Raw genomic sequence first — 25,921 nt, 5'->3', positions numbered from 1 at the left:
ATAAAACAAGGAGGCATCTTTCTGACCTGACCTGCCACTTGGCTTACTTCAGGCAATGACCTCACAATAGCTATTTATGTTATTATTTTAATGAAATACAGAAAATCCAAGCTGTTCAGGTTGGATTAAAACCAGTGTTTTAAGCCAAATAACTGCTTAGATTGAGTGGCGAGGGCTAATAATCCCAGTCCAGTTATCCAATTCTGTGCACATGTCATTCTACGTGCACACACACTGCTTTAATCTATCCGATATCTGTGTATCTGCCAGGATGATATTTACCGAGGTCCTCGTGAGTCACCCTGCCAGCAACCTCCCCTACAAAAGCACTGATCCTCCCATTAGCTGTCTGCTCGCATCCTACGCCGTCTCCGTCTCACGCTCAGCCTCCAACGCTGGCCCTCACTTTGCACGGAGAGCGTCTGCTCAATACACGCGTGACGTGGCAGAGGGCCGGGAGGAGGGATGGAGGGAGGGGGGGCACCCACGCCCCCGAGGATTCGGAGGGAAAGCGAGACGGAAGGAGGTTTGACTGTCACGAGCCGCTGTGTCGTCTCCACAACGCACAACGGGGAGCAGTGGGAAGATCACTGGCGGCCTTTTCTTTTTTTCTTCCTGGCCAGCCCCCTCTTCCTCGCTGCTAAGCAGGGCCCGTTGCCAGCGCTCGCGAAAAACGCCGTAATGAGTTTGTTTCATGTCGGCTGTGGATGTGCCCGTCTCCTGTCTCGCAGGCACTCAAACAGAGCCGAGGCCCATGGACACAAAGCGTAAACCCCCCTGCAGCCTGAGGTCTCCCAGCCTGCCCTCACCGGGCTTCTGAGCATCTCTGCATCGAGAGGGAGAAGGGAGAGAGAGAGAGAGAGAGAGAGAGAGAGGGTGGGGGCCCGCCTCTCCAAAACCACCCCACCAGTGCTGCACTCTCTAACCTCATGCCACTCGCACTCGTCTCCTTGGATTGCCTTACATTGTCTGAGGAGACGCGGTCGGACGCGAGGCCGCTACGCACAGCGTGCCGTTGGGCGTAAGCAGCCAAGTGCGCAGTGACTCGCTTTTGGCTCGCGGTATTTCACCTCTGACGAACAGGACATCAGATGTGTGCTTTCCGTGACGTCAGCTGGCACCGGCTGGCCCTCCTCTCATGTCCAAGCGCTTCGATGCATTGCAACCGCCGCCCTCCCCCACCCCCCTTTAATTCCCGGGGCCTCGGAGCAAATGGCAGGTCACTGGTTAAAGAAGCGGGGTGAGAGAAGAGATGTGCAGTTAGAGGGGGGGGGAGTTTCTATCTCTTTCTCCTCTCTGACACGGCTTTGGTGTGCGTTGAAGGATTAGTGTGCGAGGCTCCACCACAGCCGCGCTCCCTCGGCTTGTTTTCAGATATTATCTTTAAGTGTGAGGTGGACGCTCGCCTCCCCTCTTCCCCCCCCCCCCCTCACCCGTACGAAGCCAGTGGTGTGAGTCATCCCAGGCTGCTCGGGGAGGGATTTAATTGCTCTCTCTCCTCCTCCTTCAACATGCACGTCTAAGAGAGGACTGTCACTGACCCTGCACTCCTAAAAGAAAGGCAACCAGCAACCTATTCATTACCGCAAAGGTTGGGCCACCTCCAAAGACAACATAAATACACACTCCAGAAATTTGCCCGGTTTATCCATTGTGACGGCGGCAACAATACCGCCCGGCTCCTCTCACGCTTTGCCCTGATGACTCTTCTGGATTGTTTGTCGTGGTGTAGCACATCAGAGTGAATGTGGGCACAATACGGGTGATAGAAAACCCCCCGCAGCGGCAGGCGCCTTTGTAATCGCAGTAAAGGAGAGGAGAAAAAAAAAGGAAAGCCTTCTCCTGTTGCAGCCACGGGGGTTCCATAATTGTTGTTGTGCGGTTGGCATGGGGGGGGCGTTGATTCTTTTCAGGTCAAAAATGTCATAGGAGAAGAAATAATTGAGGGAGGAGAAAATAGGTCTTACAAAACGCCCATCGCATGTTTGTGTGCCTCGATCACTGAACGATTTTGATCCAAAATACTCTTTTCACTCTAAAAACCAGAGACGTTTTGGGCCCCCGACACTCCGTTTTCTTCCGATCCTTGAGGTATTTCCACAGCTGTCTTGAGCTTTCTCGCCACCACTTCTGTGCTCTTGTGAAGTTGGCCAATAGGTGGCACTGTTCCTACAGACGAGCGGCCTGTTCGTGCTGCTGTGTGACGGGCCCAAGGAGTCGGGAATGGCATGCGTGCGATTGAAAATAGGTCTGCCTTGGCTTGGCAACACCCCGCCGTGTATGGACCCTCTCAGATGAAAGACTTGCTTGTTGTTAATTGGCGAAGTAGCAGTCGCATCTCCTCCGCAGCCGAGCAACGAGGACGCTCGGCTGCGTGATGGACACGGCTCAAAAAAGGGGGCGAGGAGGCTAAAATGACACTGTGATTATAACAATTAGAGAGGCTGAGCAGAAAGTACAGCGCGCCGCTCCAGGGGCCGACTGGCCGGCTGGCTTTTAAAAAAAAAAAATTCCTTGTTGATGCTGATGAGTGTTTGAGAGCTGAGCAGCCAGAGATCAATGAAGAACGCTGACTCTTGAGAATACTGAGATGGCTACTAATTCAGAATGATTATTCGGTGTACTCCTTGCTGTTAGCCTTGTCTAGACAAACAATGCACTCGTGCAAGAAGACGCATCAGAACCGAGCATATAGATACGGCGGTCGTTTATTTTGGTTGGCTGTGAATCAATTCCCCCGTGGTGGGACTAATGAACGGTCTTATTTCAAGAAAAAAAATCCGCCGCCTTTGAGTAAAACAGTTTGGAGGGAAGCAGAGTCGCTTTTCACTTCACACACTCAGCAAACAAAGTTGTAACGCTTACCGCCGGATGCCTCCTCTTCTTCCCCCTCGCCTTCATCCCGACTCACCTGCTCCGCCGCTAACGTGCCGCACAAACAGTGGGGATGTTTCTGAAGCAAGCGCAGCATGTATTTCAAAATACAGCATTGATATTTTTTTAAGGGTACCACAATATGAATAGCTTTCCCATTTGAACACAGTGCGCTGAATTAATGGTGTGATTCAGCAAATGCGGAATGTTTATACCACACCTGGGCAAAATAGTATTTCCCAACACAATTTATTATCTATTTCAGACAAAAAGTCAGTGTGTTCATATTTACTTTGCCGTAACGTTTTCTAACATGCGGTAAAACGCGCTTTTGTTTTTATAATTCAAGGACTCCTCGTTGTACTTGCTCCGAAACGGTGGAACGAGCTCTCTGAAGACATCAGGACCGCAGAGAACCTTCACATCTTCCGCCGCAAACTAAAGACAAACCTCTTCAGACTCCACCTCGATTAAAGACTAACAAATTGTAGCACTTAAATTGTACTTACAATGCCACTTATCCATAGCAAATTATCAATTGGCTTATTTGATGAAATTGCACTTTCTTGTTTCTTGCTCTTCTGAGTCTGTACCCCTGTGGTTGAACGCACTTATTGTAAGTCGCTTTGGATAAAAGCGTCAGCTAAATGACATGTAATGTAATGAAACCTGCTCACGGGTCCCACGTTCTCTCTTACAGCCGCGATGGAAGTGCGAGTGCCGGAGCAGCCGGTGGTGGCGCTGCACGGCAGCGACGCCACGCTCCACTGTTCCTTCAGCCTCGCCAAACCCTTCAACCTGTCCAACCTGACCGTCTTCTGGCAGCTGACGGACACCCAGCAAAGCGTGTACAGTTACTCGGGGGGACGCGACCAGCTGCAGTACCAGGCCGAGAGGTTCGCCAACCGCACCGCCCTATTCCCCGCTCAGCTGGGCCTCGGCAACGCCTCGCTCCTGCTCAGCAGGGTGGTGGTGGCGGACGAGGGCAGCTACACCTGCTTCGTCAGGGTGCACGACTACGGCAGCGCGGCTCTGCTGCTGCAGGTGGCCGGTGAGTCCAGCCGTGACGCCCGGGGGGGGGGGGGGGGGGGGCGTGTGGAACGAGATCAACACGGTGACTTAGGACCAGCGGCGAAAAGAAACGTGGATACACACAAAGAAAACACACCCAGGGACATATTTGCTTCACTTTATAGCAACATTTATATGAAATTCACTGAAATTCCTAAATTAGATTACAAAAAACAAAAAAAATTCTTAACAATTCCTGATTTTATTGATGAATTGAATAATACATAAAATATGTGAGGGATGAATTGCATGTGAGATCATAGTTGTAGTTATAGTCCAGGTTCATTTTCTGTTTTGTTAATTCCCTTATCTTCATAGTATAACACTTTCATAAAGTAAGATCATTCAGAAGATAATGATGAAAATGTAATTTCTTAAACCTTGAACTTAAGTCAGTGCCATTTAAAGTCTGAAAATCATCAACTCCTCCCACGATGCAGCCTAGTTGCACATAATATAAGGCGGCTCCAGCCTGGTACCGGTCCATATCGTTTAGGATTATAATGCAGGCTGTCTATACTTTTTCTCCAAACCCAAGCAGTGGTTTGACATAAAATTGACATAAAATATTATACAAACAGGTTAATTGTTTTTAGAGCAGGATAAACAATTATATGGTCTTTTATCACGCAGTGTTTGTGTCGTTGCTTCATTTTATAGTTGAATTGATTCTATTTAAGTCATTTGACCTCAGCACTTATACAGACATATACACTTATATAGCATGCAGTAAAATGTAATGTACAATTACCTATGGAGATGGTGATTTATGATCATTTCCTCTCTCCTCTGTGAGTAGGTGATAAATAGTTTCCTCAGGGCTCCCGAGCAGCATTATTGGTCAATACGTACTGTTTGTGGTCTGTCATGGTCAATATGTGCTGACTTTGATTATTAGCCGTTGTTACGGTCAATCAACCATCCCCAACTTCTTCTCTGCTGTGAGACTGCGTCTCCCGCTTCACAGCTGAGAGCCTTTTATTTATTTATAACGACACTGTGTGCCTTTCCTTCCCTCTCACATTTCTATATCTGTTGTGAGATTGTTCCTGTATTCTCCAAGGATGGATGTGTATTAGGCAGAGTTAATGAATAACTTTTTTTTCCTCCCCTCCTGTCTTAGGAGAGAGAAAACAATGTCTCCAACAGTGACAAATTGGTTCCATTTCACCCATTAGGTTCATAGACGTTCTATTTTTAACCAGCATTTACAGTTAACGTCGTAGACTTCCTTCACGCTGTGCTGGAGGAAAATGAAAGGATCCCTCGATGGACGTCTGCCTGTCGGTCAAATGGACAGCCGGCGAAGTTGGTGTGGACCGCGCTAAATCCGTCTTTGTGTTCAGTGTCCGCTTTTCAAAAAGCAGCTCAGACAAACTTATTTCATCTCGCCCTGAGCTCCACCCCATTGTTTGCTTTGCAATGATTGGCTCTGGGAATACAGCAGCCCATTTCTCCACCACCTCCATACTCATGTCTCAGCTCAAGGGATTGCAGGAGCGTGGTTTTGGCTGAGGCGGACAATTTCCCCCCCTCTGCGCTCTTTTCCATGTTATCCGCTGAGTCGTCTCACATTTCGGAGCCTGCCAGTATCATCCAAGCCCTGTCGTCCACCTCCACCTCCCTCGCGCCTTATTCCCTCTGTGGGAGTGGCCCGGTGCTTTGGGTCTCCAGAGAGGGCGGCGTTAAGGATGCACAATCAGGAAGTGCCACAGATGCCGTCTGTGGTGATCTTAAGCTATGCTAAGCTCCCTCAAAATGATTAAGAATTTAATGGGAATCATGTCAAACAGTTCCCAGGGTGACTCTCACTGCAGAGACTTGAACTAAATTCCTTCCTTCCTAAATTCCTTCCCCCCCCCCCCCCCCTCCTACCCCTCTCCTCCTCCTCCTCCTGTGTTCTCCTGCCTCGTTTCAGCCCCATACTCCAAGCCTGTGCTGACTCTGCAGCCTAAATCCAACCTGCGACCAGGTGATGAGGTGGCCTTGACCTGCGCGGCCTACGGCGGCTATCCCGAAGCTAGCGTGATGTGGCAAAACGGGGGCGGGCAGAACCTGATAGACAATGTCACCACTTCATCGGTGGCCAATGAGGACGGGCTTTTCTCCATGACCAGCGTGCTGACCGTCGTGCTCGAGGCCAATAGCACCTACAGCTGCCGACTGATCAATCCACTGCTGGGCGAGGAGGGAAACGCCTCCGTGACAATCACAGGTGGGTGTTGGTTCTTGTCGCTCTGGCTCCATGAACAGCTCCCGGGTCTTTCAAATCAACGTCGGGATCTTTGTCCAGGAGTAAACACCTACTGGCGTCCTGCAGTACCAGTTAAGGCTAATCTTGGTTTCAATCCTGCATACGCAGTTTCCTATCATGGTCGGCTATGCTTTTGTAAACCAATCCATCAATCAATTTTTCTGCTGTTGAGACTCTCCTTTTTCTCTTTTCCTGCTTGCAGTAACACTTCAGCTCCAACAAAATGAATGAGAAATAATGAAATGTCCAATTATCGCATCATAGGCGAAACCCTTCTTTTTCCTCGTTAATTAGATCAGTGGGTGATCATTTCTCAGGGGAGAACCATTACGTATTTAAAAAATGCAATACAGCAATAAAAGATGGACCAAAGATTGTGCTAAATGGAGTGACTGGCGTCATGTTCGCCAACTGGAAAGTGGATCGATGGTGTTTGTCATTCTCTGCTCGTTTGATGTAATCTTTAGCTGGGCGGATGACGGTACTTATTTGATTGGTCCAGTGGTCTCCTCCAACCCTGCCCACCATCCTCAACCACCTCCCATGTCCCCCTGGTCCTGCTGGTGTACTGTATGTGTTAAGTGCAAGGAGAGTGCCGTGTAAGGTGGGCCAAGGCAGGGTCTCTAATGGGAGCAGCACTGTGTGAAATGGCTCATAAATAAGTAGAGGTGGCCTGCGCCTGCTCCCCGGGCTGAAGCCGGTGCCGGTGCTAGAATTCGGGCTGCTGAGGCGGAGGTCGAGGCAGAGGTCAGGGAGTGCTGCTCCACTGGGCTGGGAAATGACTGTGCTGTCTGGAAACAGGATGGCCGATTGGCAAGTTCGGGCTTGCTGGACGACTGAGGGAGGTTGGCCTTTCTGAGAGTTTGGTTGGCCTCTTTGAAAACAGCACAGATAACCGGTAGTGGAAAGGCATTAAACACATAGTGAGAATGAAATATGACTGCAAGGCACCAGCGGTAAAATGGTCTGTGGCTGCTATTATCCTTCGACCTTTGTCGGATGATGCACTACTTCAGGTTCAGTGGAAATTGATCTTTTCATTATGTCCAATCTCTGTTTTTTGTCTCCTCTGTTTCCCTTTCCACAAATAAAACTCTTATCCTCATTGGTAGTTTAAATCGTCATACATTTTTGTGATGGTTTAAAATTGTGATTTTGTGTTGGTTTAAAATCCTGCATTTGGCGCAAGAACCTTTTACTCCCCAGGTTGATTCCCCAATGGTGGACATTTGGACAATTAAACATAGCCAGTAACAGCAATACAAATACAAAAAACGTGTCATTAGATGGCTTCACTGTTGGAAACACAGTGGCCTGCTCTTCAGGAATGCAATAATGTCATGATAGTGCAACGTGGCTGTCATCTCTCTTTGGAATACAGAGCAGCTACACCCTTAAGACGGCTTGTCAGCGTGGATGCGCCGCTGTTGCTGTTGCTCTGCGGGGAACAGGCGTTGTAGCGTTCACATTGTCATAGCCAGTGGGACAATTGCTCTTAGGGGTTGAATCGCTCCAGGAAGAGGACAAGGGTCTGAACTGCCTGTTAGTGATGGATTGGCAGCACTCATCCTTCTTTTTTTGGGGGGGCTTGTGCAACCCCCCCCAAAAACTGTCATACGTCTCCAGAAACCCAATAGCTTGTGGCGTGCTTTGTGAAGTTTCACTGTTTAGTGAGGATCCGATACACTGCATTGCCTTTTTGGTTCCCTGATGGTATAGTACAGAATGCTCCTCCATTTAGGGCCGGCTGGTTGGTGCAGCAGCAGTTTGCTGATGGGGCTTTCCCCCTGGACCACATCCCACAGGCTTGGACCAGGATCTGTTTTTGCCATCTGCACTACTGTGCAGAGAATTTGCAATTGCAAAAAGTCCAAACATTTTTAGTCTCTCATTCTGTTGATTCTTCTGAACGTGAGGATTTGATGCTTGTCTTTGTCACACATGATGTGAACTGAATATAAATATATGAAAGGAACAAGACTTTTTGACATGTCGCCTTTGTCTGTTGGAAAATGTAACATCCATTTTCACTATTTTTTTGTAATAGTATTGTTGTTGTAATTGATAATGGAAGTTATCGCTGCTCTTATAGTGGAAGGATCACTGCAGTTTATATACTGTAGGCTTTGATTTTCTTTCCATTTGACTCAGTGTCATGGTCCTGCTGTCCTTCAGCTTAAAAAAAAGGAATCGGTGGCAGCAGATCCAGTGCGGAGTCCAAGAGCAAAATGGACTGCAAATGACACGTCCGGCCAAAAACAGCATAGTTATTGAAGTGATGACAGGGGTGAGTTATCAAATGAATGAAAAAACAGATAAACGACGGCCAAACGCGTTAGATTTACCGTATTCTGTGTGCTGTGATACAAAGGGACTTGTTTTAAATTAAAATATTTGCATTTGTTTACAACAGCCGGTGTGTGCTTAACAGCTTCTGTAATTAATTTTGACCCAGCAGAGAGTAGCAGAGTCTGGAGTACGCCGAGCTTGAGTGGATGCAGGGAACGCACTGGCTCGCCGTAGTCGATTACAAACACGGAACACCGCACACAACACTCGGGAAGCGGAGAATCCCGTTATGGGGATCGGCTTAAAATTCTAAACTGACAGTGAGAGGAGCGTCACAAAACAGGAAAAACAGAGTAAGAATGCACAACACGTTGGAGAGCGAACAGGCATGTTCAAACTCCCCCCCCCCCCACACAATCTTTGATTGAAGAAATTCACTAGTAATACAAATCTCCTCCAGGCAGAACCAGAGCTTGACAAGGTTAATTTTGACAAAATGAACCCTTTTACACACACTGAGCGCTGCACGGCGTGGGCCGCCCTTCGCCAGTCCGCGTTAAGCCACCCGTGTGATTCTAACCTCTTTGGTAGTCGCCACCCATTTAACGACCTCGCCAGCGGCCCCCAGACTGTCAAAAACATACGCGCACGCCACGCTGCCCAACTTTCAGAGGCGCGCTGGACAGGCTTCAAGCCGCGCTCGGCGATAGCCGGTGCTTTTGTGTTGCTGGGATATTGATAGGTTTGGGGGGGGGGGGTAGGGGGAGGTAGAGCGTAGGAACAGCTGGTATTATCGAACAGTCGAAGGATGGAAAGGAGACGCCACAGTCCTCTAATGAACCGTGGCTTGTCCGCTTGCCCGGCCAGCTTGCTTATGTAGCGACCCCCGTCGTCCTCCTCCGAAGTACCTGTCTTCGCGGCTTGCGCTGTCTCACACTCTCAGCCTGTTTTGAGCACTTTGTTCTGCTCGTAAGAAGACAAATGCTTCTGGAGTTTCGGGGGATCAAGAGAATATACCCTATGTTTTTTTTTTGACTGATCCTACTCTGAATGCGGGGCTTTGGCCGTGTATCCCATCTGCCGTAGCGCTGCGATTGCTGCTGCAGTGGGTTTTCTGATGGCAGGGTTTCAGGGCCTGTCACCGAACACCCACTTCCAGCACCACCAACACCACCCCCCCCCACCTCACCCCCACCACACACACACACACACACACACACACTCCGTCTGCTTGCTCTCTCAATGACGATGGCGCCATTTCCCCGGCATCACTCTGCTGGCACAGCATTTACAGTGAGTAGTGTGCGGATGGAGATGTATAGAGTGGGGAAAGGAAGGAGACAGGGAGATGAGGCAGGGAGATAGAGAGAAGGGAGCCGGGGAGGCCGAGTTAGGAGGGGCGAGAAGTGGATGACAGAAAGCAAGATGGAGGCGAAAGCGTTTGCTGAGCTCGGAGTTGTGGCGCCGCGAGCCGACAGGCGGGAGATGGACACGGCACATGGCGTGGAAGGCTTTTTGCTGAATTTGACTATGTGGCTGGCATTCGGTGGCTCTCGGCAACGCGGCGGCTCAGCGGTTCGCACTGTTGCTTCACGGAAAGAGGATTCCAGATTTCCTTCCCATTCCCAGTTGGGTCTGTGTGGCAGCGGCTTGCCTTCCCCTGTTGGTGTGCGTCCCCCCGGCTTTATCACATGTTTACAATTTCTACAGTCCATGTTCCTAATGGTAATCTTCTCTTTATTTTGTGAACCAGGCCTCAAAATGGTACCCTTTTTAGAATTCTGCTAATTGTTTCATAATGGACCCAGGCTATATAGACGGCTAATGCAAGACCATCTCCTTTTTATTAGGTGGTACAAACACAACTCTAAGTAAGTAGGAGCTCCACAAAAGCACTTAACAGGTGTTGAATAAGCACAGAAGTGCATTAGCGAGACTTAAAGTCTAACAGTCGTTAGTGTTATGTGTATCTGCAAAGGTAAACTGCTGTGTGTCGTAACATGACGTAATCCGTCGGGCTTTTTTTTTTTTTTTGACTCACTGTCATGAACCCAGCCTGGTTTTGCTGCTCGTATTAATCTCCCCCGAATCTGGAGGAGTTCGCCCTCTCTGATTGGTCAGCTCAATCAGCTTCATCAGAAGGTTCGTGTGTAGGAATAAACACGGTTTATTATTCCACGTATACGCTTCCATTAACGTCAGAGCCTTCCAGTTTCCTTCAGAGAGTCTTCTTCTAAGGTGATTTATTAAACTCCAGGGACCACACTGTTTGTGAGGGGTACATGCCCCCCCAAGGAGACTGTTTGTTACTGTATGATTGCGAAGCATGAACCAACCTTCACTGGGTAAATCAAGGTTAAAAAACATCTTTAATTGCTATATAAGCAGTGACCTTTGCTGTAAAGATGGGATGGTATTCCTTTGCTAGAGGTAGGTTGTCTGCGTGAGAGCATTCCGCTATTCATTACAATTAGCAGTTTTTTTCTTCATTATTTGTTTGCCGGCCTGTTATTATGTCTTCAAAGCTCATTCCTGTCATCGCATTTCCATTTAAATAACTACCTTCCACGCTTACTCCAGTCATTAAGCTCCCGTTCCTCTTTTGTTTCTAAGAAGTCTCTTACTTAGTGCTTTCCTCTGAATATTATCATGGGCATTATCCCCCCCAAGTATCTCACAAAATGTTGTGTGGTAGTTGTGCTTAATTTGAATTAAAGGCATTGTTTCTGAGATCTACTGGTTCGAAGCTCCTCTCATGAGAGCAACTGTTGGGGTGAAATTGCCCTACTGAAATTATCCTTGTAAGATATTCCGAGCATGTTTGTGCTTTCTCTGGTAGAACCTCCTATGCAAACCACTGGCAATCAACTTTGTGCGCGATATCGTGTTTTGCCTTCCAGCTTCTCTAACAAAACAGCGCGCTGGTGCTTGTTCTCTACCGAACAACGTCTAATTTCAATGCAATTAACCGAGCCTTCGGAGAAACAGCAGTATAAATAAATGTGTTGTCAGTGGAGCAGCGAGCAGGCAACTTCTCCTGTCGGAGCACTATATTAATTAGTGTCCAGTGCAAAAACAGGCCTTCTTTCTCTTGTCAAATGCTGGCTGTTTCTTATCAGGAGCCCGGCCAGGGAAAACAGCCGAATAGACAGATGAAGTAATGTCGGCTATCTAAAATAAATTCAGGTAAGCAGCAATGGCACCATTGTAAGCATATCAATTCCCATCAGGATTATTAACCCGGGCCGCGCACAGCTGTCAGCTATCAGACGTTTGAGCGTTGGCCCATCAGTATAGGACATTTTATCCCTGTATTATGGTCTGGGAAATGTTATTTGTCATGCTCCCAGTCCCATTTTTAGTGACTCTGAGGGATTGTTGGGTTGGATTCAGTTGTGTGCACTTTCTGGTCCGCTCTTTTAGAACGGCACAATCAGAAAGATAAAATGAGCTCCTCTTTCTTTTGTGCTGGGATTTATTTTTGCTTTATTCCACTCTGCCATGTTGACTTTTTGGCATTAAAGCTTGTTCTTGCTCTTGTTGGGTGTCAAAAGGTTTTCTTTCAATGTTCTTTGGCACATTTATGAGCTGCGATGCTACAGTATTTTTTTACTGTAAGATGCTTTTTTTCTTTGAAGGGCTATTTTTAAATGTAGCTGGATAAGCCCATTGAGATATTGAATCTCTTTTGGGACGGGACCCTGGCCGAAGCGAAGCGTAAAGGTTGCACAAAGTACCATGTAACAATTAACGGACTAAAAAAAAAAAAAAAAAAAAAAAAAATTATCAACAACATATTAAATTCCACAAAAAAGAAACAAGATGCTTGAAACAGACATAAAAAATGCATCTACGAAAGAATTGTCATTCTGTGCAGGGACAGGTTTAGCATATATTCTCTAAGAAAAGCTCATCAGTGTCTTTGTGTGGATACATGATGTACAGTAGGTGTTGTTTTTGTGTGCGTAGACCATGAGTTTATTCCCGTCTCTACTGCACGTCAACATGCATGTGATCAAAAACCGTCTCCGTCTTCGCCCGAAGTCCATTACATCACGGCAGTCTTATCTTCCCCACTGCCACCTTCTCTCAAGCAGCAGACTGACATCTTCATGCCCGTCTCCGTCCCGCTCCTCCTCTGTCCTCCCTCGCTTTCCATTTCAGAACACTGCGTTGTGGATGGCGGTAAACGCAGAAAAGCCCTCTTTTGTTCTTGACCGTGGGTTCGTTTTGACTTGGAATCACAGCGAGGACTATCACTGGGACCAGTGGGAGCCTGCAGTGTACATTTCACACAGCTCACGCTAAATCCTGTAAGAGGGATTGGTTTCGGGAGGTCTGGCATCAGTCTTGGCTGCACGATTCAAAACCATGTTAGTTTCAGCTTTTTTCGAGTCACTGGGAGAATAGCCACCGACAAACAGCTGGGCACACCTTCAAAGTTTGCTTATTTAGTTATTCAGCCCATTTATTTGATGTCTAAACTCTGCGCCCGATAACGCTGTGATGTCCTGCAAAGGATGTTTGCAACCTCAGTAAATTGCTTTGTTCTGTGCATGCAAACAGTCGAAATTAGCGGCTGGCTGCACACAAAGAGCATTGTCTGGCACCATAATGTATTTTCAATTAGGAGGCCCTGTGAGATTTGGCCTATTCTCGGGATAGGTAGCTCTTTTCTTCCATGGCTCCAGAGACCAGTAATTGATTACCGCGTGTGAAATGGAAGTTAAGAACGGAGTGTGGCCGTGTCCCAGAGGACAGGAGTTTTCAAACAGCTCCCCCCCCCCAACCCTCCTGTACTGACAGCTTGACTTGAAAAAAACAACAACACGTGAGCGCGCACTGACTCACGGCGTGATAAGAAGCGCCTATTACCGAGCCCTTTACTTCAACCCCAGTGTCAAATATCACAGTAACGACTGTGATTAAGCCACGCTGCGGCCCTGCTCCTTGTGATACCAGTTTGAACGGACAGCAGCTCGCGATGACTCACACCCTCTTCAGGTTGCATTAATATCTTCCCGACCGGCTCGGACTCCGCAGCCCCCGCCTGTCTCCCCGGAGCCTGACAACTTGCAGCTCATTACAGACAAACTGTCCACCAGGAAACAAACTCGCTCCTCTTACCTTATTAATATTGTCAACTGTGTCTAATTTCATCACTTACACTCCCCGTGTGTGTGTGTTGCCGTGGTGAGTGCAACTCTCTGTCAACGGCAGAGACAGCTCGGTGACCCACACCGGCAGAGATTGTCATATTTATAATGTATCTGTCTCGCTGCTTTCAGCCACTTACTCGAGCAGATGAAGAGTGATGCCGTTTGTAATGTTGGGTCGTTTTCCTGATGCGGCTGTTAGAGGGGTTAAACAATCCAAAGAGGGCTACAGTAGTAGGAGAGTGTCAGAGTACTGAGCCGGGCGCTTAGTTCAACCGAGCTGAGGGGCTGATGTTTGGAAAGGGAGTTGGAGTTGAACCATTTGAATACGTTGGCTGATGCATTCCGTATACGTATATATTTTTTAACGTTTTGCATAACGTACTCATTCGCCTTCGGATGGAGAGTTGAATGAGATGATCGATACAATTTTCGGGTCCAAGCAGAGTCGGCAGGTAGTTAGCTTAGCACAACCACTGTAAACAAAAGGTACCAGCAAGCCTGGCTTTGCCCCAAAGGTAACTTATTTAGTGGTGCTGTTAGGTATACTTTGCCACCATCACACATAACTGGGCTATCATTAATATTATTATATATTATTTTAGCATCTGATCATCTATCAGTCAAAAATTTATTTTTGCACATTTGTATTACTAATGAATGTACTTAATCCACAAACAAACAAATTTCTCATTTGTTATTGTAATATCTCATTTGACATCCCACATTGTCATGAATGACATAGGCAGACAGATGTCCTTGAAATGGAATATTTCACCTCATCTCCATGAAGCCGTTGACAGAGTGATGACATTGTGGGCGTGATGATGTCGCTGGCTGTATAGTTTTGAAATATGTGCTGCTTCAGCGGAGGGATGACTTACATCCAGAGACGAGTAAGGCTGTCCTGTGTTTGTATTGTGTACCTTTACAAGAATTAGTGCTGGTGCTCCAAAGCAGGAAAAGAAGCTGTCAAGGTTACAGAGTAAAATGGGATTGAAGTTGTAATCATGTACATTGTAAATCTGCCAATTGATTTACAAGAATGTCCTAGATAATGTTTCTCCCGGTATTATATTGTTATTTATCATACTTTTTAAAGCAAGGGGGGGAGACGACTTCAAAGACAGCAGAAGTGTGCATTATACCGGCGTCAAAGTGTGATAAAAAGGGAGGAAAAGAGGACAAACTCCTTTTTCCGCAGTTTCTTCAAGGTCTCCCTGTCACTCCCTCAGCGAAGGGGGCAATCGAGGCCCATTGTGTAATCAACAAGAGAACATTACAGAGTGTCAGGATCTGATTGCTTGTTGAAGCAATGAGCTCCATTGTGTTTGGCCCATTAGCCATCACTTATAGTACATTTGACTCATGAGCTTCTTGTGTATTTTGAAGAAGTTTGAAAGCGCAGTTGGGACTCTTTTGTGAGTCGTGTACGGCTCACTAATGCACTCCGTTGCTTTACATTTGATTGTAATCAAGCCCCGAACCGGCGTTCGGATGTGAACCTGTGACCGGTTGCTCCGTCATCCACTGTTCCGTTGGATACAAACGGTCTCCGAGTCATTTTTTGTTTTTTTTATTTTCCTAGAAAATGCTCACTTATTATGCATGCCGTTCGCCGCGTTGCCCTGGATTGCACATTTCGTCACACCTGGGAGAAACCACAAACTCGTTCTGTCAGTCACCGAGCAGCTCCACAGGACGCCTTTTTCGGGGTTAATGGCTAACTCAAGGTCAGCTAAACAATCTTGTGGGAAGTGGCGCCCTTGTGGGACATTGGTACGAACCTATTGTCCCCGACTCCTTTCTCAGCCAACAGCCTTTCTCAGGCTCGGCGATACGCACACGTTGCGAGACTGCGATTAGCTATATTCCACTGAGAGAGAGAGATTTACAAAGTCATTCTTTCAGGCACATTTCATATTTTGAAAGTGCTGGAAGGAGACAAAGTATATCTTTGCAATAAGCCTTGAGAAGCTGTACTTGACAGTGATTTGGGAATTAAAGGCATTGGTAATAACTCTTCTAAGAGACCTGTCAAAGCAAAGCTTTTTTCTTTTGTGAAAATGACTGCAATACAAAAATAATGTAAATGTTGTATTGTGATTGCGTCATTTCTGCAAATAGGGATCATACTTTTATAGATTTGAATGGTGGTTTTAGGCTACAAGGTATTTTACAAGAACTTATTTTACAAGAATCACAATCATCATTGAGTGAAGAAACTTTATCTCGTTTTAGGTGAAAAAATTCCTTAAAGGAACTGTATGTATTGATACAGCTGAGCCCACGATGGCCATTTTTTGATCATATTTCAGCATTTGAAAGCGTCTTTGAAATGTCTCCTTTTCATCATTTTATTTCACAAAAGATCCAATTGCTAGCCTTCAGAAAGCAGTCCTTTATGTAAGATCGTAATGTGCCAATGCAAAAATATAAGTGTGAAACGAAGCTACGTTTATTCTCCTTCAGGCTAGATCCGCACTAATTAAAGGCTAGCATGAGTGGTAGGGGATTATGAATTCGGCTGCATTTCGTGGTGAGATCTGCAGAGACGGTTGGTTCGGGTTAGGCGTCGTGGTTCAGCTTACCGCTTTATCGACACCTGACCAATCCATTGAATCTGACCTGCCTAAACACAGCAGCCGTGTGGTTTCGACGTTCTTTTTGTTTATTTGCACATAGACTAAGCAAAATCCTTGTGCATAGAGGTATGTTCTTGAGATCAATGGCTAACAGGGCGCGGGGCCGACCGGCTCCAAAGTCTGAACTCGGTCCAACTTGGGAGTGCTTCGAGAATATTCATCTGTCTGTCCGGCAACCCCCCAAAGACTGCAGCGGAGGAAAATGAGAAATGCTGTTTTATAATGAGCGCCTTAGGCAAAGACATACAGAGATATGTCTTTTAAAAAATCTGACATATACTCACAGTAATACTGTGCAGAAGTTCTTAGCATTCTAACAACTCGCCCCCTCGAAGACATCCAAGCAATTCTTCAATATTTCTGATAGAACCTTCATTGCCATTGACGCAGGGTTACTCCTGTATGCGGTCATTTTGTATTCAGATGTTACCATGTAAGCAGCAATTGTTCCTGGGGATTTGAGCTATGGCTTTGTTTACTCATAAACAAACACTGATGATTTAAATCAGACATAATTACCAACGGCTGTTTTCCCAGTGATAGTTTGATGGCAACTAGATTGAGCCTCTTTAGAAGGAGTAAGTGTCGCTGCCGTTTTGCTGTCCCATTACAGATGCATAGCAATCTAAAGAGACAAAACGCAAACAGGAAAGTCAATTACAGAAGCTGGTGCAACGAGTCGGTGTGTTCATGCCTTAAATGCACGCTTGAATGGATGATGAAAGTGTCATGTTTAAGTTTATCTGGTGGGTGACATCTTCTACCCACTTTACACTTTACTGATGTAACAGAGGAGTTGTTTCAGCAATAGATGTGCACTTCTCTTACAGTCTGCAGAGAGTTTCAAGCTGCAGTTTGTACTTGGTGCAATGAGCCATTGCAATGAGCACAATGTTGTGGCTCATCTACCATGTTAGTGTTGCTCCCTTGTAAAGGGACGGCATATTATTTACTCTTTGTCTTTATGTGTCATTAAAAGTACCCTATGTGTAATGAGCCCTGTTTATGCTTTTAGCTGTGAACATTATTACTTCAATTCATTTCCCACAAGCAGCATGTTAAAAAAGCACCGATCCAATCATTTCAGTTTTGAGAACTATCCATATTTTTATTTGGAAAATGGATTAATGCAGGTTACATAAAAGGAATTACTCGTTGTTACAACCCCCGCTGAGAATTATCAGATCACCGTCTGGTTGCATCCAGCTGTAAGTAGAATTTGAGCGACGTTCAGCGCTCTCTTTTGGGTTTATGGCCCACAACTTTATTGTTTGGTTGAGTCCCATCGCTCCCATCCATGTTGTTTGCAAACAGGAGCTGGATGCAGCTGTTTCAAGCAAAAAGGCTCTAATAGGCCCAATGTGCACGACTTGTCAAGCACTAAATGACAAGCCGGCAATATTAGCCGAGTAGCTGAATAACAGGATGTTTCTCCGAGGAGTTGGTGGAGACTTAAACAAAGCTAGAGGAAGATTGAATATTTATTTTTTTGAAAATTAATACTGATATTACGTGTGAATAGGACGCACTTTGCCTTAACACCTTGATTAGGAGAATAATACGGCAATGCTGTATTTACAGCTTATTGCAATGCCCCACAGGGCAAGAAAAATAATCCATCCTTACTTAAGAGGACCCAGATGTAGCTCACGTCAATACACACACTTTGGTTTAAATGGCTCTTTAGTCCTTTCATAGCTATTCGTCCTTGTCACTCGGCTCTCTCAGCTCCTCTACTTGGCATTATCAAGTCGCCAGATAGTCTGTTTTGGTACTGATAGCTGTCACTACTGATTCTCTCCTACACATCCTCAGCATCTCGCAGGCAGCTCTTGGTTTATTGCCAATTAACAATTTAGTCACAACACAATGTTATAAACCCAGTGTTCTACCCGAGTTCTGCCCGCATCGCAAAGACGGCCTGGTGAAGAAATGGAGCAACCAGAAGAAGAAAAAAAACCCGAAAGAAAATCAATAGTCCACTCTGCCTCCGACATCTTAATGCCACTCTCAGTGGAGAGGGGTGTGTGGAAGTGATGGAGTCTCTGTCAGTTACTAGACATCAGAGGGGTTTTTAATTGAGGCCCCAGTGGAGCTGGGAGGGACATGGGAGGTGTTGAGAGAGAGAGAGAGAGAGAGTTAGCCCGGACCGGTGTGAGATGAGGTGGGAAGGCCGGACGATGTGAGACGATGTTGTTGGCCACTTTCATCCCTCTCTCGGCTTAGCACTTGGAAGTAGGACGTGACATTTACGTCCCAGTATCTTCTGAATGTTGATGCTTTTTCTCTCAGAGCTGTGTGTGTGTGTGTGTTATGTTTACTTCACTTTCTCTGGCCAGTTGCAGCACAACTCTAGAAAATCTTTGTTTTGGCTGAAATATTTCCGACTGCTTTGTATACCATGGACCCCGTGTTTCCACTATGTCCATCACCATCTACTTGTCTGATCATTAGGACAGGGACTCGACCATGCATTGCCAGTGTTGCTAGTGCCACTTGAGCAAGAGCTGCAGGACATTTCCAAAGGTTGCTCATACTTGCTGACATGCTTCCACATGATTTGCTTCCGTCTCTGTTGAGCTGTCTGACTCCATTTCTTCACCCGCAGTTTTCCTTGCATGCAAGTGTGCGTTTGTTTTAGAATGAAAAGGAAGCGTATGCCCACTGGTTAGCATGCAGTAAGCTCAAGCTTCCAATTGGATGTGACACTTAATATCCATTCTGTACCGGAACAAATGATGTGGCCAGACCCACCTCAGGCCTCACATCTCCACCGTGAAGTTCTATCCTGGTTATAGTGCCCACCTTTACCTCAGGCCATTGTTTATGTATTCCAGCACAGAGCTATTATACATTCTCACACCTCCCTGCCTGTAACGTGGCCTCTGCCTCGCTAACACGACAACCATGCAGTTGGCTCTGAGCTGCCTATTCAGTTAATTAGCCAGTCTACTGGGTATGAGATTAACTTTGACTGTAAAGATGAGAAACCTCCCTCTAACCTTGCCCCCGGCATATCGGAGTAAGACTTGAAATCATCCCTTTAAATATACCTTGGTTAGCTTCGCCGCCGCTTCCTTCCCAGACCAATCACTGGCGGTCATGTGTTGGTCTCTGTGAACGCCGTAGGAATACTCAAAAAGGTTTGCTGCCAGCTATTGAGATTACTTCGACGATTCAGTTGCACGTCACAAACGAGTCGCGTATCTGTGTGAGCATGTTTGATACGATGCATAAAGATGCACACGGGTTTAATAATAAAGGGTGGCCCAATATACACAAGCAGTAATAAAAGTGCCCAGTGGTCCGTCTTAAAGAGGTACTTAAACTTGGCCATCCAGGAACAGTGTTGTCTTGACTGCCTATGGTGGGCAGTGTCTACAGAACCGTGATCCGTAGAATTGATCTGTTTTCGCTGCTTTCAATGCAATTCAATTTTCACATCTGGAAAATATCCTTCAAGCGTCGCAAGTTTTTTTTTTTTTCCTTTTTGTAGAAATGAGTTTGTATTTAATCAGGCAGCGCATTAAGTGCATGGTCGCTCTGCCACCTTGACGGAGTTGCACGCGTCAGAGCGAGGGGTCCATCGCGGCTTAAACAGCCCGCCTCTGCCCCAACTTCTCAGTTATATTGGATGGCAAGAAATATTCACCTTTAATCGATCAGATATAAGCTTAAAGATTAAATCCATGGCACTGCTCTATAGGCAGAGTGCCGCTTGACTGTGAGCCAACTTCCCACAGAGGAAAGGTCAGGGGCAGTCTGACATATCTGAGAGACATCTTAAGAGTTCAGAGTGGGCCAATTGCACGAAACCTCATTGTGATTCCAGCCCAGTTCAGCATTCACGTAGTTACCAGCTCAATGCCTGCTCGCTTGCAAACCCACCACCCAGAACTCCCCTTCTTGGGTCACTTGGCCACTCACCCGCCTACCCCGTCCCTTAACAACCTTCACCGCCTCACGTACTAATCCTCCTCATTCTGCCCCCCCACCCACCACCAGATGGCTTTTATGGTTCTCCCGCTGAGAAAAAAAGAGGGCTGTTAGAAACGTTATTCCTATAAATGCACAGCCATTACTCTGTTTTAATGTGCACGTCTGCACATCATACACTCCTGTTTGCCACGAGCCCCTGGCGTCAAGGGAAGGGCAATAATGTCAGACAAATTGTGTAAGTAAATGGGCGCTGGCTCGTCCTAGAGACGAGCACGTTGCCTTCCTGCATGCCAATAAGACAGTGAGGTAGAATCTCGCTGAAAAGCAATTCATTGAAATGCAAAAAGAGGAGAGAAGACTCAGAGCAAAGATGCTGACAGGACAAAAACCTGTCGCCATCCATCCCAGTTTGCCAAGTTTTGCCTTAATAAAGGAGCTTATTGTCCTCTCCCAGAGAGAAGAGGTCTTTACCCAAGAAATATTGCAACAACAGCTGGTGTGCCTGTATGCTCGCAGACCCTCGGTACTGCGAATGAATGGGGAGGATTCGGGAGCTTTTGACGGACACCTTTTAATGTCGATAATTTAAAGCTTGTAATTGAAACTGAAGCGGAAACAAATTTAAAGTCATTCGTTCAATGTCAGCCTAATATTCATGCTCATGTTTTCCATTCTGACTAATCCGTGTCCTCCGAGGCAGAGGCTATCTTCTCTCCATTAGCACCGCTGTTATTGTTTCTGCCAATCTCTTCCCAGTAAGATCGACGGCGCTACACGGAAACCGAATAAAGAAGTTTAGATCACCAGTGTCGGCGAGCCGGCACTCGCTGAAGCAGTGTGCATCAATCACCTCGCCATAGTGGGGCGAATGTGATTTAAGTGTGAGCTCCTGTTTTGTCTCACTGAGTTTTATATCTCATTCACGTTACTGTTTCTTCCCAGCCACACTGTATTGTCTGACTGAATATCTTTATCTCTGCCATGTGACTCGTTAGAAAGACACATAAGCCCATTTGGACTGCAGAGCCTGGCTGCGCCTCTCGGGGTCCCCAGGGCTGCATCGCGGCTCCAGCAGGGCCCAGAACCCGGGTGCGGCTGAACCCCTGGGCTAGCCTCTGGTCCAACACGTTTCTTCTCTGATCAACACCCCTCATCTATGGTCCCCGCTCTCTTTTCACAACCAGGCAGAATAAGGTCAGGTTGTTCATCCTGACAATGAGAGAAAAGCCTAATTGACTCTCCCGCTCCTCTTCCTCATCCTTGCAGCTTGTCGACAATGAGCCTCCAGGCTCTTTTTTTGAGCCTGAAACCATCCTTCTGTCAAGAGACCTTATTCTCCTTTGGTCAGAGCTTACGGGCCAGGGATTCTTCTAGGCAGGTAAAACTGGGCTGACAGTTGGAGGGAAAGCAGCTTTGATCTCCACCGTCTCCACGTTGCAGAACCACAAGATGACAGGCAGGGGAGTCTTATCGGCACTTTATTCCACCAAAGGTGCTGGAGAGAAAACACTCAGGCTCGTAAAAATGCCTGTGAATCTTGGCTTTCACATTCACTGAAGCCCGAACAATACCCAAGCTGGCCCCTTGCGAGTCCCCTTTAGTGTCTTCCAGGGGCTACGGGAGCCTCATTTCCCACTGGTGATGTGCCCCGAGTTACAGTCTCCATATGGAGCTGGTGTTTTATCGTACTCCTGCCTGCCCCCGTTAAATATCTATTTTTACCTTAGCAGTCCAATGTGGCCTCCTATGTTACACAAAACACCTACGGCGTAACAGAAGAGGGTCGCCCAAGGTGTGGTCGATATTACTTTTAAAAATTGGAGATGCATTTTTAGCTACTAGTTGTACCTTGTCGGCATATATCACATTTTTATACATGAGTTTAATAGTGCTCAACAACAAAATAACAACGAGGGATTGGACACAATAAAAAATCATATTATATGTACAATTTTAATAGAAGAGCATTTCAACCAAAATTGGAACAACTAAATATTGTATTGTTGATTTGATCCTGTTATTGTGTCCATCTATATGGACATGTATTATACAGAGTTGAGCAATTTTATGTGACCAAAATTGGTTATTATACCTATAAAAATATTAACTGTAAATGTGGCTAAGGGGAAGGGTTCATTCTGCGGCAACAGTGCTGACATCTAAATGTTCAGTTTTGCAGACACACATATTAACATATTAAACATAATTTACACTAAATTCATACATTTGGCACTTTGTTGGGCAGAATGTGAAGCTTTCATATGGTACTAAATTATTTAAAAAAGCCGTTTTATTTCATGTACACTGACATGGTTCCCACAAACTTGTGTGCTACACATTCATAGTGTCGAGAAAACGTGTGTGTGCGTGTGTCTCTGTGTGTGTGTGTGTGTGTGTGTGTGTGTAGGGAAGTTTTGACCGTTTGGTGCTGCTCTGAAATCCGCAGACTCGAGGTAATGTGACAGTGCAGCCCAAAGCACTCCATCCTTACCCTTGCACAAAGAGGGAATAGGGAAAGGGGGGAGGGGGGGGAGGTACGTAAACAGAGCCATTAGAGACAAATCTATTTCTGAAGAAAACAAAATCACATCATCAAACAAGAGAAGAAGAAAAATATGATCCTTCAGCCCTTTGGGCCCCAGCGTTGCAATGATAGCCGACTATGGCATTTGTCTTTATCAGTCTGCCTTGAGGGAGGGAGAGTGTGGTGGGAAGGTGTGAGAGTAAAAAGAGTGAGAGAGAGAGAGACAATGGGAACAAAGAACACAGCGTCTTCTTTACTCTTCACCGGGAGCTCGACACATTTCTTACTTTTTTCGGACTTGACGTGGACAGCTTGTATGATTATTCCTCTTTCATACATGTTTTGTGCTTTTGCTGTTGGTACAACGTGGCTCTCAGATGGTCATTCTTTAAACGTAAGAGTGAGGGGCTCGGTGGACAGCGAGCCACTGCATCATCAGTCATGACTAGCCTGGGGAGGCATACACAGTTTCATCAAAATGACAAGATGGACTTTCCAGATTTTATCCTTTCTCTGTGACATTTGGTTGTTTATCCTGCTTTTCAGCAGTACCAGAGTGTCTGTAGTGCATTGGGTATTGGGTATTAAGTGTCTCTCAGAATAGATACACTGTATACGTCTAATATAAAAGAATCAAGACTATAATAATTAGTTGAAACGTATAACATGTAGAATACTTTATTATCAATTCTCTCTATATTATATTGGAGCCATTCTCTATTTCTGCCGTTTGACCGGGTAGTACTAATAAATATGTCTGAGAATCAGCCACGCTGCAGCTCTGTGGGGCTGTAAGCACAGCGGTGCTTTGGGCTAAATGTCATTATGCTAACATGCCAATGTTAGTCAGGTATAATATCAACTATTTTAACCCTTAGTTTGGCTTTTTTCGCTTGCTAATGTTTGCAAATGGTCACCAAACACTATGCACATGCTGATGGGAGTGTCATTAGTTTTGCAGTAATTTTCTCATAAACCAAAGTATTGGACTACTTCTCGTTTTGATGATGATGCTTGATGACAAGTTGAGGCATCACCAAAATGATTACAGTTTATCCTAAAGGGAGTTGTTAAGGCTGCTCTAATCAGGCATGAGGGGGCCCAACACCAATCACTGGAAGCTGCATGGGCACCGGTCACAAGTCCAAAATCAAAGAGAACAAAGTTATGTTGATGCAAAATGCAAGAGCTTACTACAGCTAGGACTACTATATCAATTAAGCAACATGTTATATTTTATCAAGAATCTTTTAGTAGTTTTGATTTTAATTAAATGTGTCTCTGTGTCCCTCGGTAATGTAAGTTCTTATAGTCTTATAGTTGATGAAAAATAGACGGTTTGCTCAAAATACCAACAATGAACAACCTCATGTTGGGGCTGGAAGAAAAGTCAGGGGATCAACAAAGTCATTACACTTCACATTTTGGGGACCGTGATAATGCCTGTAAGAAGTGTCAATCCATCCAATACTTGTTGAGATGCATCAGTCTGGACCCAAGCGGTGGACAGACAAGAACAGACAGATTGGCGTCACTTTCCAAAACAACAGCAGCATAAAGGCTGAACTGACTTTTGTATCATCGGTGGGTCCATATTCCTCCTCTCACTCCTTTCTATGGGCCTCTCATTAATTCTATTTCGTGGAACAATCGGGTACAATTGCTTCTCGGCGTCAGATGGACTGGGTTTCCATTTGAGAATTGATCACCTCCAAAAAGGACGCCTCTGTTTGCCCTTAATCTCGACTCGCCTGTATTGTAGCCCGTCTGTAAAGCTCATGCCAAGTCCTTACAGATGCTTCATCATTTCCTCTTTCCAGTGCCAGTCATTTGTCAGTCTTTTTATTTTTTTATTTATTATTTCCTGCCCAGAGCGGGCACTCTCTGAAGGAGGCCTGTCTGTGCTACAGCCAGGCACACGGCTATTTAGTGGCTCTGCTGTTTTCTTTTCTTCTCCCTCTGTTCAGTGTGAATACCCAGGGGAAATTTGGCTGTGTCTCTGATATCTTCCTTTGTCCTGCTGACCAGTTTCTATTCCTCATCAGTTCGCAGTTTGCCAACATACTGTCACTCAGTTTCATGTCTAATTGACTCAAGTCATTTTAGCATTGCGTTGAAAGATGCACAATATTGTGCGGGTGAAAAAAAGAAACATTTCATAGAAAAGTTTGTACTATGCATATTTGCTTTCCTTCTTTTTTTTTTTTTTCTTATCTTGATGGTTTTCCAAATACATTACTGAATATTGACATTTTTTCTCTCTCGGTCGAATACTGTTAATGATACAGTCGACATTAACAAGTTAGAGAATATTAATTAAAGCAAACGCATCCAAACTTCAGTCATCTGAGCAATGCGTAACAGAAGGCAGGGGGTGGGATAGTTAGCGCCAACATCCTCTTAACGACGCTGCCAATGCTGTTTGAGTGAAACGACAACACAGTCTTGTGCGCCTGCTCAGCCATCTGCCATCTGGACTCAATTGAATGACTCAAGTGTCTTAATTGGATGCTAGCGTAGGAGCCCTTACTTCGTTCACATTAAGCAAAGGTTGTCGCTCATTTCTGTTATCTCTGACTGTCCGACTGATTTTTGAAAGTCAACCGTTGTGCGGAGATGATGTGACGATGATGCCGGAGATGTGTTGCCACGTTGGCCTTCATGTCCTGCCGCCTGGATGATTCAGGATTTTTATCACAACTAATGCAAACGGCAAAATTGTCAAATGGGGAAATAATGGTGAGGGAGACAGCCTTGACAGTTGTGCTCTTTTTTCTTTTTTTTTTAGCTCCGTGTGAGTGAATAATAAGGGCTCAACCTTCTCCCCCCCCCCTCTCTTCCACCCTTCTCTGCCCTTTGCTTCAGGTCAGAACATTGCGTTCCCCCCGGTGGCTCTGTGGGTAACTGTTGGCCTGGCCGTGTGTCTGCTGGTGCTGCTAGTTGCCCTGGCTGCTGTCTGCCGCAGGAAGATCAAGGAGAGCTGCGAGGAGGCCAGGAGAGAAGGTAATGGGGGGTGGGGTGGGTGGGGGGGACGCTGCACATTCAGCACCAGTGTCTCACAACGGGTACGACTCATTGATTTAATTCTCAAGGTTGGATAACGACATGAAATATGAATGTCAGAGCTGTGGCAACTTTGGAGCTACGTGCACAAAAAAAGTCATGAACT

The 25,921-nt window shown here is 46.0% G+C and overlaps 1 protein-coding gene across 4 annotated transcripts in view; it reads left to right on the top strand.

Moving 5' to 3' along the window:
* cd276 (CD276 molecule) overlaps positions 1-25,921 on the top strand; it is a 55,684-nt gene that overhangs the window by 10,585 nt on the left and 19,178 nt on the right. For all 4 annotated transcript variants that reach the window (XM_078085460.1, XM_040197947.2, XM_040197956.2 and 1 more), the window contains 3 exons: positions 3,575-3,925; positions 5,864-6,160; positions 25,618-25,755. In XM_078085460.1, coding sequence (XP_077941586.1) covers positions 3,575-3,925; positions 5,864-6,160; positions 25,618-25,755 — 786 coding nt within the window. The remainder of the gene's footprint in view (positions 1-3,574; positions 3,926-5,863; positions 6,161-25,617; positions 25,756-25,921) is intronic.

Source organism: Gasterosteus aculeatus, chromosome 12 (assembly GCF_964276395.1).
Source record: "Gasterosteus aculeatus chromosome 12, fGasAcu3.hap1.1, whole genome shotgun sequence".
NCBI lineage: Eukaryota > Metazoa > Chordata > Actinopteri > Perciformes > Gasterosteidae > Gasterosteus > Gasterosteus aculeatus.
The sequence above is the reverse complement of the archived record's forward strand: the minus strand, read 5'-3'. Positions and strand labels throughout refer to the sequence as shown.